This window comes from Neolamprologus multifasciatus, chromosome 23 (genome assembly GCF_963576455.1).
Source record: "Neolamprologus multifasciatus chromosome 23, fNeoMul1.2, whole genome shotgun sequence".
Classification (NCBI taxonomy): Eukaryota; Metazoa; Chordata; class Actinopteri; order Cichliformes; family Cichlidae; genus Neolamprologus; species Neolamprologus multifasciatus.
In genome coordinates this window covers 410,624-425,305 of record NC_140460.1, presented here as the reverse complement: position 1 = coordinate 425,305, position 14,682 = coordinate 410,624, and the positions used below count along the sequence as shown (strand labels likewise).

At 45.3% G+C, this 14,682-nt stretch overlaps 2 protein-coding genes across 2 annotated transcripts; one reads left to right on the top strand and one right to left on the bottom strand.

Annotated features, from left to right (window-relative positions):
- The first annotated feature begins 3,388 nt into the window (after positions 1-3,388).
- prrg1 (proline rich Gla (G-carboxyglutamic acid) 1) lies at positions 3,389-8,329 on the top strand. Its single transcript, XM_085151519.1, has 4 exons — positions 3,389-3,588; positions 4,138-4,178; positions 4,866-5,026; positions 6,285-8,329. The coding sequence occupies exons 2-4, from the start codon at positions 4,169-4,171 to the stop codon at positions 6,744-6,746; spliced, it is 633 nt and encodes a 210-aa protein (XP_085007645.1). The 5' UTR covers positions 3,389-3,588; positions 4,138-4,168; the 3' UTR covers positions 6,747-8,329.
- A 407-nt stretch (positions 8,330-8,736) lies between these two features.
- On the bottom strand, positions 8,737-14,164 carry cpox (coproporphyrinogen oxidase). The gene is made up of 7 exons (XM_085151518.1): positions 13,465-14,164; positions 13,231-13,374; positions 13,045-13,155; positions 12,798-12,939; positions 11,741-11,959; positions 9,426-9,530; positions 8,737-9,328 (listed from the first exon to the last, which is right to left on the bottom strand). Exons 1-7 carry the CDS (start codon positions 14,024-14,026, stop codon positions 9,244-9,246), a joined length of 1,368 nt encoding a protein of 455 aa, XP_085007644.1. The 5' UTR covers positions 14,027-14,164; the 3' UTR covers positions 8,737-9,243.
- Between the last annotated feature and the right edge of the window lie 518 nt (positions 14,165-14,682).

The window sequence follows — 14,682 nt, the reverse complement described above, 5'->3', positions numbered from 1 at the left end:
TTCTCTTTATTATTGTAGCGTCTTTACCTTACAAATAAAAGCCCCAACTTAAAACCTTTTAATGACTCAGCCTTCAGTTAATAGATGTTGTTTTGTTAAGTTTTTCACTCCCTTAAGTCACTTTTCCAAAAACTGAGTGCAGCTTCTACCTGGTAATAGGAATGTTGATTCTGGCTCAAAAGGCATGTTTGACATATGTTTGACAGATTATAGGCCAAGAAGTCATTTCTAAAAGTTTACATTCTTGCAACGATGGATGCCCGATGCATCCATAAGGCAGCATTTTAGTGCAAGAGTCTGAGCTAATAATTAACTAATTTTTATTCTTTAACTGTATTGTAAGTATTGTGTACAATTTCACATCAGTTTTCACTGGTGTCTAAATGCATGTCACAGTGTGAGTGTTACAGTAGGTGTGTTTAAGTGTTTTATTGTAGGATACAGGAAGTCCAAAAAGCATAGCTGAATATCCCTGAGATGCTGTCTGTGATCTCTATGTTATATGAAATCATTGTTCAAATTGATTATATAACCATTCAATATAAACTCACTGGACACTTTATTAGGTACACCTTGGTGGTACTGCTTTGACCCCTTTTTGCCTTCAAATCAGTCTCAATTGTTTGTGGCATAGATTCAACAAGATGCTGGAAATATTCCTGCAGCTTTTGGTTCATACATGACAGCATCACACAGTTGCAGCCGCGTGACGTGTACAGACCTTTCTCTGTAAATGATATTGCTATGTGGGAAAAATCCCAGTAGATCAGCAGACCGTCTGGCACCAACAACCACGTCATGCTCAAAGTCACTTACATCCTGTTCTTCCTCATTCTTCTGCTCAGTTTGAACTTTAGGAGGTTTTCATTTCTATGTCTACATGCCTGTATGTTGCTCCCATGGGATTCATTCACTGGATATTTGCATTAACAAGCAGCTGAAGAGGTGTACTTAGGTAAGGCAGAGAGGGTTTGGACATGTGTAGAGAAAGGGTGGTGGATATATTGGACAAAATATGTCGAAGATGAAGCTACCAGGAAAGAGGAAAAGAGGAAGACCTCAGAGAAGGTTTGTGGATGTAGTTAAGGAGGACATGCAGCAGGTTGGTGTGACGGTATAGGATACTAGAGACGGTGAGATGGAGGCACATGATCTGCTACGTGAACCCCACAGCAAATCTTCTGCAGTCACCAGAAGTGGAAGATGAGGGCTCGGCTTTTGTTCATCCTCCCTTTAGGCCAGCTTTGTTCTGATTGGCTGCCCTTCCCAAACAGAGAAGCTGGTAGGTGGAGCTGCTGTGCTGATAAAACTACTCCACACAATGACATCATCAAGGGTGCTTTGAGCAGTCCGAGGTTGTGGACACCGACCGTATCACTTTACACTTTATTAAAAACCTTATTCTGTCTCACGCAGACAGAGCTGCGGGTAGAAAGCTGCTCGTGTTCTTTCTAATTGAACTCAGTGATTTTTTGTCCCCAGGGACGAATCTGGGAATTAATTCATATTGATCACAAATGCACCCTGAGAGAGACATAGACGAGTAAATTAACTTCATAGCTACATTTAATTAGAAATGCAGCATCAGCATCTGTGTTGGAGTCCTGGTTAGTTTTAGGTTATAGACAGTTAGCATTAAAGGAAACTGAAAATAAAACACAACGTTTTAAGTTTCATGAACCAGTACATTGATATTATATGCAGGTCTGTACTGTGATGACTTTGTGTGTGTGTGTGTGTGTTTATATTTACCCATCCAGCCTCCTGATTACAATCTGTTTTCATCAGTAATGATGTTGAAAGACTTTGCCGGCAGGAACATTTGACCTACACTTTGGTAAGACGCGCACACACACACACACACACACACACACACACACACACACACACACACACACACACACACACACACACACACACACACACAACATCATAACTCATCAGTGTTAATATGCTGCTCGGAGTTGCATATTTGATTGCTCGTCTAAGGCACAAAATATCAATGCTTAGATTGAGCTGTTTTAAATGACTGACACAGAACACCGAGCACGAGGGAAACCATGTGGAAACAACGTGAAATGAACAATTGTATCTTCCTCTGCCACGACGAATTGGAAAATGTGGTGACGTGAGCAAAAAATGAAATGTCAGGCAAACGCTAGAGATGAATATGTTCTTTAATACTCTCGTCGCTGAACGAGGTTTTCTGGATCTGCATTTTAGAATCATCCTCACATCCTCACTGTCTCAGCTTGGCAAATATTAACGTCCCAAAATCTCAAACCAAACAGAAGGTGTCTGTGAAGGTGCTCAGTCATCCAGGTCATCGCAGTCTAAGGAGCTTGGAAAGAAAAGCGTCTGGACTTCTTTAAGTTGCTTGAAGACGTTTCACCTCTCATCCGAGAAGCTTCTTCAGTTCTAAGGTCAAATGGTGGAGAGTCCCAGATTTAAACGCAGTGGGAGTTTCCCCCCAAAGAGGATCAGGGGGTCCTTTGTCCCTCTTTGGGGGGAAACTCCCACTGGGTTTAAAACACAGTGTACCCCTTTGGCCTCTACAGTTCTCCTGTGAGCGGTTGGCGTCATTGCTTTCCTAACACTGTACAACACATATAATGTATATTTAGCCACCCTGATGTTTCTGATTGTTATTTCAGTTCATTTATTGTCATCATTGTGCCTGTTTTTGTTAGATGCTATAAATGTGCAGTATGTGTGTGCCACAAATGTGTTTTAGGCGCCGTTAACGCTGAATATATAATTCTGGCTCGCTTGGAAGTTGTGATGGGCTGAGCTAACCCTCTCCACTGTTTGTATTTGGCTTCAGGAGCCAGTAAGTTAATGACTTGGAGGTCTTTCTTTCTTTTACCTTTCTTTGTCAGGCACAACGCAAGAACACACGGTTACAATAGCAAGGGTTCAATTTATTCTATTTTAATATTTTCTTTCACTTTTTGTTTTTAATTCTGCTTAGTTTCATTTTAGCGTCTGTGATTTGAAGGCATAGGTTCAGTTTGGTTTTTGTTCGTTTCAGTCTTTTTAATTATTTTTGTCCTGAGGGTGTGGTGCGGAAAGCAGCTGACTCAGGCTTAGACATCCAAACATGTCAATCAAAGCCTTATCAGAAACGTGAAAATGTTCGATATAAGATTAAAATGTTTTACCTAATTAACTAAAACTACGAATATTTCCTCTTTATTTTGTTTTATTTTATTTGAGCTAGTTTTCCAAGTTCACAAAATAGTTTCATTATTTTTTCATTATTCTTTATGTTTTTTGTCACGATTTTAGCTCCGTTTAATTAACCTTGCGGAGGATGAAGAAAACAAGAACTTGACTTTTATTGGGCGGCCTATTTGTGAACTAACTTACATAATTAGATTGTTGGTTACATTTATGTATCTTTGGTTATTTTTCCATATTTACCTGCTTTTCTTCGTCCTAACGGCGGCGTGTCTCTTTAACTCGGGGCAGTTCGTGAAGCCGCGATACCAAACAGACCTTGTGCGCCTGCGCAGTTTGTACAACAAATCTTTCGGGCAGCGGAGGAGACGAGTGGTCGCTAATGCGCATATTTGGGGACGAAAAAAGGTAAGTGGGAGCGATAGGAGTTGTGTTTGCAGCGACACACGATTTCGAGAAGCGGTGAAGCCCGCGGCGTTTGGCGGGACTCTCTCCCGGGAAGTCTTTGTTTGTCTTTGTTTGGCTCCTGTGTTGATGACCAGATTGAATTTAGAGGTGAAGGCTCCGTGAGCCCCTAATCGACCTGTCAGTACACCGACCCGCTCAGCCGCACACAAGCTAAGCTAACCTAACAGACCGTTAGCACAGCGCCGTGTCCGCGGTGGCTGTTCGGGGCGGAGGCGCTTTGTGATGGATGATTGTGCTGATGGTCATCTATTTTTGGATCCCGCTGACACATCCGGAGCGCTGGACGGCAGCCGCCATTGGTCGCTGTCACTTCAGCCACGGATGTCTCGTGGTCATGGCGTAACGACGCCCTTTACCGCGTCCGTGTTAGAAACCGCGCTGCTCATCTCTAAGTAACCAGAGGAAAGGGTGCAGCTGCTGAGATGGAAGTTAACTGTCATCATCAGCAGGTTCAGAGCTGAAGCTTAACGCCTGTTTGCTTTTCTGCAGATAAACCCCCCCAAACAGACCCGCGGGAATCATGGGGAGTGGTAAGTTTACCCACAAGCAGAGACGGAAACACGGATTCCTCCTTTTCCTGCTCTCGCTTGTTTTTTCTCTTCTATTGTGTTGATTTTCCACATTGTCCATGCCAGTAAACACCGCAGTGTCCCCCCTTGTTAGTAACAATTCCCATTCTTTCCGGGGGGAAATTCCTGTTTGGATTTTGCTCTTTGTCCTTTTTTTTCTGCTTTTAAGCCTTTTGTTGATCCCATTCCCGGAGTTATGAGTCAGACAGCCATTCCTTGTTAATTTGGGCATGTTGTGGCATCTGGCTGTTTCTTTGGGGAGTTTATGTTTATGTTCTGGGTGTGAGGAACAGAGGGCCACCTTGTCTCTTCAAGTCGATTCTTCCAGTTTCTTTTATTGGCAGAGGGACGGATGCCTAAATCAAAGGAGCTTTTGTCTTTATGTAGAAATGTGGGCACGGACCAGCGCTCGGCTCGGCTGCCTTTGTTTCAGTCCCCACCTCGCTCCCTCTCCAATTTTCCTCATTATTTTTCCCAGCATCTCTATCCTTTCAATGCTGTCTAAATTCCTCCCCCATGCTGTTCTGCCTGCTGACTCGCCCTTACTTTCCCATCATCTTCATTCCTTTCCTGTCTCTGCTTGTTGATTACTCGCTCCTGTCTTTGCTTCCTCCCTCCTCCACTCATCTGCCGTTTCCCTCGTTCCAGTGTTCCTGCCAGCAGAAGCGGCCCACTCGGTCCTGCGGAGGCTGCGCAGGGCCAACTTCTTTCTGGAGGAAATAAAGCAGGGTAACATCCAGAGGGAGTGTCGGGAGGAGACCTGCACCTATGAGGAGGCCCGGGAAGCTTTTGAGAACGAAGAGAAGACGGTGAGAGGATAAGGAAGCGTGTCGCATCACACAGCGCACATCAAAACTCCAACAGGAACCACGCGGCGTTTTTCTTTAACAGGAAATCATTTCCCATTGAGGCACATTTGTGAATGCTGGAAATAAACAGCTTAAAGTGGAAGATCCTTTATTTTCCTGATTCTTATAGATGAGGACAGAATTATTTGCCCACCTATAAAAAAGTCTTTCCCAGGTGCTTTTTCAACAGAGCATGTTTGTGCACTGTTTCAGATTAGTTTGACCGGGGTCAGTATTATTCGCCCTTCTGGAAAAACAGAGCTTTTTATCGTGCCACCGCACGAAGCACTGCTGGGAAATGATGTGATTTAACTTGGTGATGCTCAGAGCTTCTAGAATCAGGATAAAACTGAAGCTTATTTTCCTATTTTCACTCAGTACAAAAACTTCAGCGAGGGTCTGAGCATCAGGCAAAGCAGGAGATGGATATGCAGAGTTTCCACAGTAGAAAGCAGAGTGTTAAACCACAGAGACGATGCTTGTGTTTGGAGAGAGAAGTGAGAGGTGTACAACCAAAGAGCGCTGGCTCCACAGTGAAACACGGGGGTGGGAGTTTTATGCCGTGGGAATGCTTCAGCCCACTTTAAACAGAGGATGGAAGGAAATCTGAAGCTTTAGAAAGAAAACCTCAGACAACCAGCAGCAAATCTGGGTCCTTATTTGTCTTCCAACCCAAAACATGCCTGCTGAAGAACAGCACGAAGCCCTGACACCAGTGCCCGTCTGTGGGGGGGCTGGAGATCAAGATGATCAAGTCTGGAGGATCTCGGGAGATTCACTGAAGAAGACACGTGTTAGCATAGGGAGCTAATAATTTTGACCCTGGTAGTAAAATAACATAATCATCCAAAAAACGAGGATGATTGAAGCTCCTCGCCCTTTTTAAAAGCACTTGGGAAACACTTGAAACATGAAAACATGGCTTCCACAGGTCAGCATCACCAGTGCAGAGTAACCCACGCCAGCCACGCTAACTACAAGTGATATTTTGTGGCGTTCGTGTCCAGCAGTGAGATCCTGTGGCGAGAGCGGAGCGAGGGTGTTTGTCAGAAAGTGATGGCAATCAGCAGGAAGAACAGCCCAGTGCACCATTGTGTGGCGGCTGGAGCGAGGTCACGTGTGCGCTCACGTGGTCTCTGTTTGTCTGGGTGTTGTTGTCGTTTCCTTTGCGTTGCAGTGGGGGGGCTGTTTGTTGACGGTGTGGCTGTTCTGTGTGCAGAGGCAGTTCTGGGAAGAATATGTGCGTGAAAGCAGCCCGCCCGGAGGCCTGGAGGCAGCGGTGGGCGGGATCCACTCGCTCTACCTGATTGTGCCGCTGCTGCTGGTCGTGGTCATCATCGCCGGCGTCGCAATCACCGTGTGGCGCTGCCACTCCCGCAAGCGCTCACAGCGCAGCCCCAGCATGGGACTCTCGCATCACAACAACGTCTTGTCGGTGGTCTCTATGGACCACTGGGGGAGGGAATACCACGGCGACCAATCAGAACTCAGCATCCACAGCAGCCCAGCGTATCCAGGCTCGGAGTTTACGTCGGGGCGCGGAAGCGCTGGCGACCCGCCGCCATCTTACGAAGAGGCTGTGGGCCACACGGATGTGCAAATAGAGACGGAGCCGCCCCCCCAGTACGAGGACATAGTCAACAGCAGCTCTGTCGGTGTCAGCGGGGGCCAAGGGAAGTGAACGTGTTTTAACCAGCAGCCTAACAAAAGCTCTAACACACACTAAGACTGTTATTGTTTAGCAGTGCTACTGCTGTGGTTTCACCAGCCCCCCCCTGCAATCCAACACACACAACAGAAACACTAATAACTGTTTGGACTAATGCGATCATTCGTGCTGGAACAGACGTGGCGTTGAAGGAACGAGTGACGGTGCGATACCTACACGCTGCAGCTTCTCCTCGCGCTGTGTCAGAGCTGCAGCTTCACAAACAGGGTTTGTGTCACAGGTGTGCGACCAATGCTTTAGTGACGCTCGGTACCAACTGATGCCAGTTTGACACCCGAGTAGGCGGCGTCGCATCATTCGTTTTTCATCTTTGAATACGTCCTTGTCAGAAGTACTTTTTGTTACTCAAAACATTCATCCACAAGTTTGTCGTTGTACATTTGCTGTGCGACTCGATCATAAGTGAACTCAGACTTCACCAGCCTCTCGTGGTGGGCAGGGAGCCTGCATGAGGGTTTTACCTGTAAACAGTAAACAGATGTCAAGGCATAATATATATATCTTTAATTTAACCAGGAAGATCCCATTGAGATTAAAAACCTATTTTTCAAGGGAAACCTGGCCAAGATAGGCAGCAGCAGGTGTCTCCCCGTTACAGACATGACTCAGTTAATATGCCTTAAACCATGAGGTGACTCGCCAAACCAAAGCATTGGTCCATCTTTAGTAAACACTTCTGTTCAAAGGGAAGGAGGGCAGTTATGCATCATTACCTGCTTATGCTTTGGTAACGCCTGTAGTTCATGCTGTCCTCGTGAGGTTAGAGGTGTCGCCGTACTGTTTAATGAACACTAGTGGGGCCTCTGACAGCTGCTTCAACTGTGGACACCCTCCTTCCCAAACGGACCTCCTGGATGTGAAGCTGCAGCTGTGCCACAGTTACTGACGTGCACATAAATGTGGGGCAGGAAGCAGCAGAGACGGGTTGTCAGGGGAAGCTTGTGTATTTACAGTCACCGTGGATAAAGTCTATGTTTAGCATGAGTAATGTATCTATGTAACTGTGTATCTGTGTGCAAACATTACGGGGAGGCATTTTTTAAAGCTTAAAGGCCAGTGACTGCACCGGTGCTGATGTGACCGTAGTACAGTCGCTGGTGAATAATGAAGCTCAGAATGAGCCGTTTCATGGAAAGTAGGACCGTCTGGTTTCACGTTTGCTGTGTCACTCAGCAGTAACAGTGACGTTGTAATCCTCAGAGTGCTCAGTCTCTGTGAAACACTGCTGCTGCTGCTGCTGCATACACTCTAAAGCCAAATATGTTGTCACTAATGCTGATCACTGTCACAGCAGAGCACTGAACTATGGCAGCGTGACCTTTGAGCCTCAGCTGTGACGCTGAGCTGACTCGTGCTGGTAGACGTAGCAGTTTTGGTTCGGTCACTTGTTGTACTGTTACTTAACAGAAGCCTGTTTTTACAAAAGCCTTATCGAGGAACAACATGTTACATAACACTAAGAGTAAGGAGCTTGTTATAAATCTTTCACTTGTGCAAAAGCTTGAATTCATTTGTAATAAAATATTTAAAACGCACTACTCGCTGCATGAATCTTTCAGCGTCTCGAGAACATGTTTGTTTGGGTGAGCACTTGTTGCCCCCCCGCATTGTGACCATCATCACTCAAAGGGACAAATTATTCATCACCTGGTGGTTTCCCAGGGAGAGATTCTTACGAAGGATACATTTGTATCCTTCGTAAGAATCTCTCACAAAGTTAGAGATTCTTACGAAGGATACAAATGTATCATTACATACATTTGTATCCTTCGTAAGAAGGATACAAATGTATCCAGTGTGAGCTTCACTTTATTTGAAAGAAACAGAAGAAGAGAAGAAACTGTAGAAAGACAGATTCTTGTTTCCACCTAACCTGTGACTCACATTCGTCCTCTGTGGGTCAGAGTATTGTTTACTGCTGTTCAAACAAACCATAAAGTGATTCATTAACCACAAATCAAAGACCAAGCACAAAGCAGAGAGTGGTGAATATCCATTTATTCATTTTGTGGCAGAAACAGTCATAATTGTGGACATTGGACATTGAAAGCAGCTTCTATTAACATTAGCAGAGCTGACACAGTGGCTCAGTTTGTCTTTTTCAGGTGTTTGTTGAAAGCGAGCAGAGGACGGCTTTAACGGCCACATTTAGCTGGTCATAGAATAAAACACACGTTTAAAGGAGCACAACGGAAGTGTAGCTGACCTGAAAAGGAGGTCGCCCATTAAGTCACATTATTTGGTCTTGCAGCAAGCAATGGCACCAAGCTCATGAACTGAGTTTGACATTATTAGGTTAGAAGTCAGTTTTACCAAGGCTCGTTTAACAAAATGAAAAAGCTCTTCAGACATCTACAGCTCCGTATTATAAAATATTAAATGTTGCCCAGCCGGTCGATCAGCCAGCTTTATAAAATCGATGTTTTTGTCCAATCCCGGGGCGCTCCGGTCACACCCAGTCTTTGGGGTTTCGTAACGCATCCAGCATCTCAGCCTCCCGGGTGCCTTTGGCAGGCTCGTGCATGTACTCCCACCTGAGGATGAAGAGTGATTCTGTTACCACGCGACGCGGGCAGCCTGCGGTCGACACAAGCGAGGAGCAAACAGTGCTTTGAAGAGGCAGCAGCTTACCTGGCGGTGAGTGGGAGGGACATGAGGATGCTCTCGATTCTCGAGCCGGGCGTGGCCAGGCCAAACTTCACTCCCCTGTCGTACACCAGGTTAAACTCCACATACCTGCAGAGCAACACATCCTCACTGTAGGCTCAGAACGTGCTGTTCATTGTTCAAGGTGATCAGGTACTGTATGAAAACACAAACCGAGGCAGCCCATTCTCTGGGTTTACTTTCACAGCAATAATATTGTAATGTGTGTTTATTCATTTTGTTTTCTTTGTTACTGTGACAGGTTTGTGGGAGAGATGCACGATACCCCTTTTTAATGTCCGATACCGACATCATAAATTTGGATATCTGCCGATACCGATATGAATCCGATATAGTGTTTTTATATCAATAAAACGTTTTATTAATATCTTGCTGCATTTTGTATAAGTTCATACTCAAGTTTTTTTTTAAAAAACACTAAAGCTATTCTGTTACACCTGTATGCAAAAACTATTTCATAGTTCAGCAACACTGATCAGTCTAATAAACGTAAACCTGCACCATCCTCCCTCTTCTGGTATTTTAAAGAGTACTTAGCAGAAATATTAAGCAACCTGACTAATAGGACTGAAAACGCCCCACAAAAATAAATAAATTGGGAACACCCCCACCCTCCACCCTCCACCTCATGATGCTTAATCGACGTAATCAACTTTAATTTAATGCGTGTAAAAGAAAATTCACAGAAATCAATTATTTTTCAAGAATAATTAAATAGATTCAACATCTTTCTTCAACAGAACTGCAGACTGCACAGATGGTACCCAAAGGAAAAAGTACTATAGCTTACTAGAGTATATTAGACTTAACAGTTACTATATACAGTAATGGACTTCTATACATTTTACATCAGATTAAAACTTTGGGTGTAAGATTCAGATAATTATTTATTAAAAGCTCGACATTTTAAATGAGAATAAGAAAGAAAAGTATGTCTTTGTGCCCCCTTTTCCCTGTTCATGCCCTATCGGCCCCCCTGGCTAAACTTTGCTAGATCCGCCCCTGCACAGTTACGTCAGCTGTAGAAAAAGATCCTGGTGTAGAAATAATATTAAATAAATTCTAACAACAGCTGATCAAGCTTAAACTGCTGCTGTTGTTCAGCCGCTGGTTTCCTCTTTCTGGTGAGAAGTGGGCCAAAAACTAAGAAGAGAGACGATCAGCTGATCATTGATCAGTTTGGTGATTGAAGTAGCAGCAGGAGAGAGAGAGAGAGAGAGAGAGAGAGGCAGTCGCTCCATATATCGGTTGTTAAGCTTAACGTGGGAATGCTTTACAAACATTCAGAGATGAACTTTGCTTTACTTCTCTGGGATCACTTCCTCGGAGATGAAAGCTGCAAATGCTGAACCAGACCGCCGACAGGCCTCGCACGCCACAGCCGCTCTGTCACGTGACGCATACTGCCCCGACATGCGAAAGTTATGAGCTGAACTTCATGTCGCAAGTTTTGTGGGGCGCTTTCTGTATGTGCCAACACTTACCACACTGAGCTAATCTGAACAATCTAACCACTCCACTGGTTTCCAGCTTGCTATCCATTCTCAAACTCGCCCTTTAAGTCAGTCTGTGTTGTTAGCGACTCCCTGCCAGGATCCACTCCAGCTTCAGACCACACTGCAGTCAGAGCTCTGTAAGGAGCTCAATCACACAAGTGAAGACTAAACCTGAGACTGGCAGTCACTACAAGTCTGTGGCCTGAAAAACAGGATGGACTGACTTGGCTCAGCTGGTCTGTGACCCTTTATAATGTTGTGTTTATTTGAGCTCAAATATTCTTAAAGGAAACTCTGAATAAAAATAATATCAAACTCTGATGTTTTACTTGTTGTAGAAAATGAGCAAAGGTGCAAAAATAAGTGAAGCTTTGTTTCAGTATGTAGTGTGGATTCTCCTGCAGCAGTAACTGTAACTAGAGCTTTGTGTCGATCAGACCTGCAGCCTCTGCAGAGCACAGCATCAGCTCTGGGGCGTCTGTGCGTTTGCTTGCATGACGTGCTCACAGCAGGTTCAACATTTCTGCGTGTCAGGACGCTCACTCTGACTTCAAAACGGTCTCTTTAGTCTTCTTCGACTCCTCTATGATAAAAAGACTTGTGTGTTTAAGGTCACTGTGTTGATGTGTGAATTTTATTATTGTGCAAAATCCAAGATGAGCATGAACAGCTCTTTGTTGAAGACCTCAGAAGTCTTGTTTGTAGACTTCCACAAAGATCTGAAAATCAAACTGATGCCTGATCAGATGGGTTCTCTCTTAGTTACTGTTTGGTGCTACTCACCGGCCTCGTCGGACCTGCTGCCAGTCCTTCTCCTCATCAGAAAAAGAGTCGTTGAGATGTTTGTACACAATGGGCAGATAGCAGGGCACCACCGTGCGGGCGCAGCTCTTGACGAAGCTGAACACTTCCTCCTGATTCGGGGAGTCCAGGTCGTCAAAGAAGATTCCTCCTATACCGCGGGTCTCTCCTCTGTGGCGGACGTAGAAGTACCTGTCACACCTGGGCAACATGAAGTAATATATACTGAGACAGAAGCAGGGCCAAATAAATATCCAAATATATGGCATGACATACGACAAATGAAGTCTGAAAGACAGATTTGCCTGTATGTTGATGACAGTATTTATAATGACCGAGTAATGAAAATTTATTAAGTAAAATACAACGTTTAAAAAACTAAAGATGCAAGAGAAACGTCCTCTCAACCACGTTATGAGCAGTGATGTTCCACAGTTTGTCCACCAGAGGGAGCTCTGCAACTTCTGTTGCTTGGATCACCACAAACACACCAACTCAGCAGATTCAACAAAACAATATCTTAGTGAGGATTAAAAGTAAATATGAATTGTGTTTATGCTCCATTTTTCCTGAGAGAAAAGGAAAAATATCGGCCGATATATCAGACTTTTAAATCATCAAACGTCAGTAAAGGTATCAAAGCTCCAAATGGGCTCCAAATGAATTAACAGCAAGTCGACTGAAAGCATATCTGTAGACAGTAAACTGTGCTACATTTAGTGGATGAGAGGGGTGCCAATCGTCTCTGTAAGAGGAAAGGCATATTTATGAAAACATCACATTATTCCTTAAATGTAAAATTTTACTTCATACAGCAAACATCAGATAAACCACACCCATCATTTCCCACTGAAGTCAATCCCTGACTAACGTCTTGGCTCAACGGTTTTTCTGCAACTGCAGATTTTAGGCAAAGACTTCCTCTTATCATCACTCCACAGTGGGGACACACCCAGTGCAAATCCACACACAGATGCGTACGTGCTGAAGGACGCACATGCAAGTGGAGGGCACGAGCGTGGGGCTAACCAAACCGTACCATTTCTTAAAGTCGGGGTAGTACTGTGGGTGGTGCTTGTCACAGGCCTCCTTCAGGGTGTTGTGGAAATGAAAGGCATCTTCCTTATCTATATACACCGGGGTCAGGTCTGTGCCTCCACCGAACCACCACTGCTTAGTGCCTGGAACAAGGAAGAAGGAAACAAGGGTTATCATTCACTCCCACACTCAGCTGTGTCACTGACACTGAGAGCCAACTGCTGATGTGATGAAGGCCTAATGCTTACCATCTTCCTCCTCAATCTCAAAGTATCTGTAGTTGAAGTGCACAGTGGGAATATGGGGGTTTTTGGGGTGGATAACAGAGCTTACTCCCATGGCAACAAATGGCAGTTTACCTGGGAAAAATAAAGACACCAATATTAAAGTTTAAATCGCTGTGTTCAATAACACAAATCGCAGTATTAACTCACCATCTTTCCCTTTGAGGACCTTTCCTCTGCTCCTCATCTGCTTCGCAGCCTCCTCTGTCAGGTTCCCAAACACCACTGACACATTAACACCCGCCTTCTCAAACACCTTTCCGTCCTGCATCACACAGCTGATGCCTCCACCACCTGACACACACAGTCAGTTTACTTTTGCTTCTTTTTTAAGCAAATATAATCATGTTACACTCTGTTACACTGTACGTGGAAGCGCCTCACCTTCCTTCCTCTTCCACCGGTCAACCCTGAACTCCCCACCGTCCACTTTCTCCAGGGCTTTGCAGAAGTCGGCCTGAGTCTCCATGATCAGCATCTCCATCTTCGTACGCATCTCGTCCTTGTTCCCCTGCAGCACACTAATGTCAGTCACCGGCGGCGACATAAAGCCCCGGCATCTCTGAAGAATGTCCGCTTCTTCCCCCGTCTCCTTTGCGGCTCGGGGGACCCTCGTTGCCATCTCTGCGCGCTGGAAGTGGTCAGTGTTAGCTAGGAACCCCGCTACGGCCGCCGCCGCTGTTACTGCTGCGGCTCCGCTGAGCGCCAGGGCTCCCCTCCTGGTATTCCCGGACCTGCCTGCGGTCCCATGGGACATGAACCTCACGCCGGTCCCCCTCGAAAACCATCTCGTTCCCGGAAGCAAAGGCACTGACCGACTGTGAGTGGAGGCTAGCCGCGAAACGGACTCTCCGGCACTAGCGAGCCCCTTTAACGGAGAAGTTAAACACCGTCTCGCGGCGGTGTGAGCCGTTTTGTTCACCGAGTAAAAGACGACGGTGGCCATCTGTGGACACGATTCTCTGTCCGTGTGTCCGGCCGCTGCCTGTCACCGTGTTCTCGCCACCAACTTAACACTGTGTCAGAAGTTTCACCTGCGTGATCTCAGGCATGTTTTAGATGAAGGGGCGTGGTTTGTCAAAGAAACGCAACATGGGAAATGTCGTTCTCCATTATCGCGGTGCGGAGCTCAGAATGATGCATGCCTACACAAAACTCCAAGTCCCAGAGTTCAGCGCGCCACACAAACGTTGCATTCAAAGACTTCAAAGACTTCTCTGTTTGGGGACGCATTTAAGGACCTCTGTTTCTCATACGATTGTTCATAACATTGATTGATTTATTAGACTTCTGCGGGAAATCTTCGTCTTAACTTCGACGACGTAACGGGAAACCACATTTAACCCTGACGCTGCAACCTCCCACAGCTTTCAGGTCATTGCGGGCTACATGTTACATATCCTGGGAGGTGCACATCCGGTTACATGGAAGTTAAAAGGAGTTTGTGCTTACTTCCTAAGTTATGACTTAGAATTGCAGCAGAAGTGTGAATCGGGCATTACTCTTTATCAGTGAGTCAAAATAAAGAACAAGCTGATTCTCTGTCACTGTACAGTCATCTGTCAATGCGAGAAATCTGAGAAAAGCACCAAATGTGAGCTG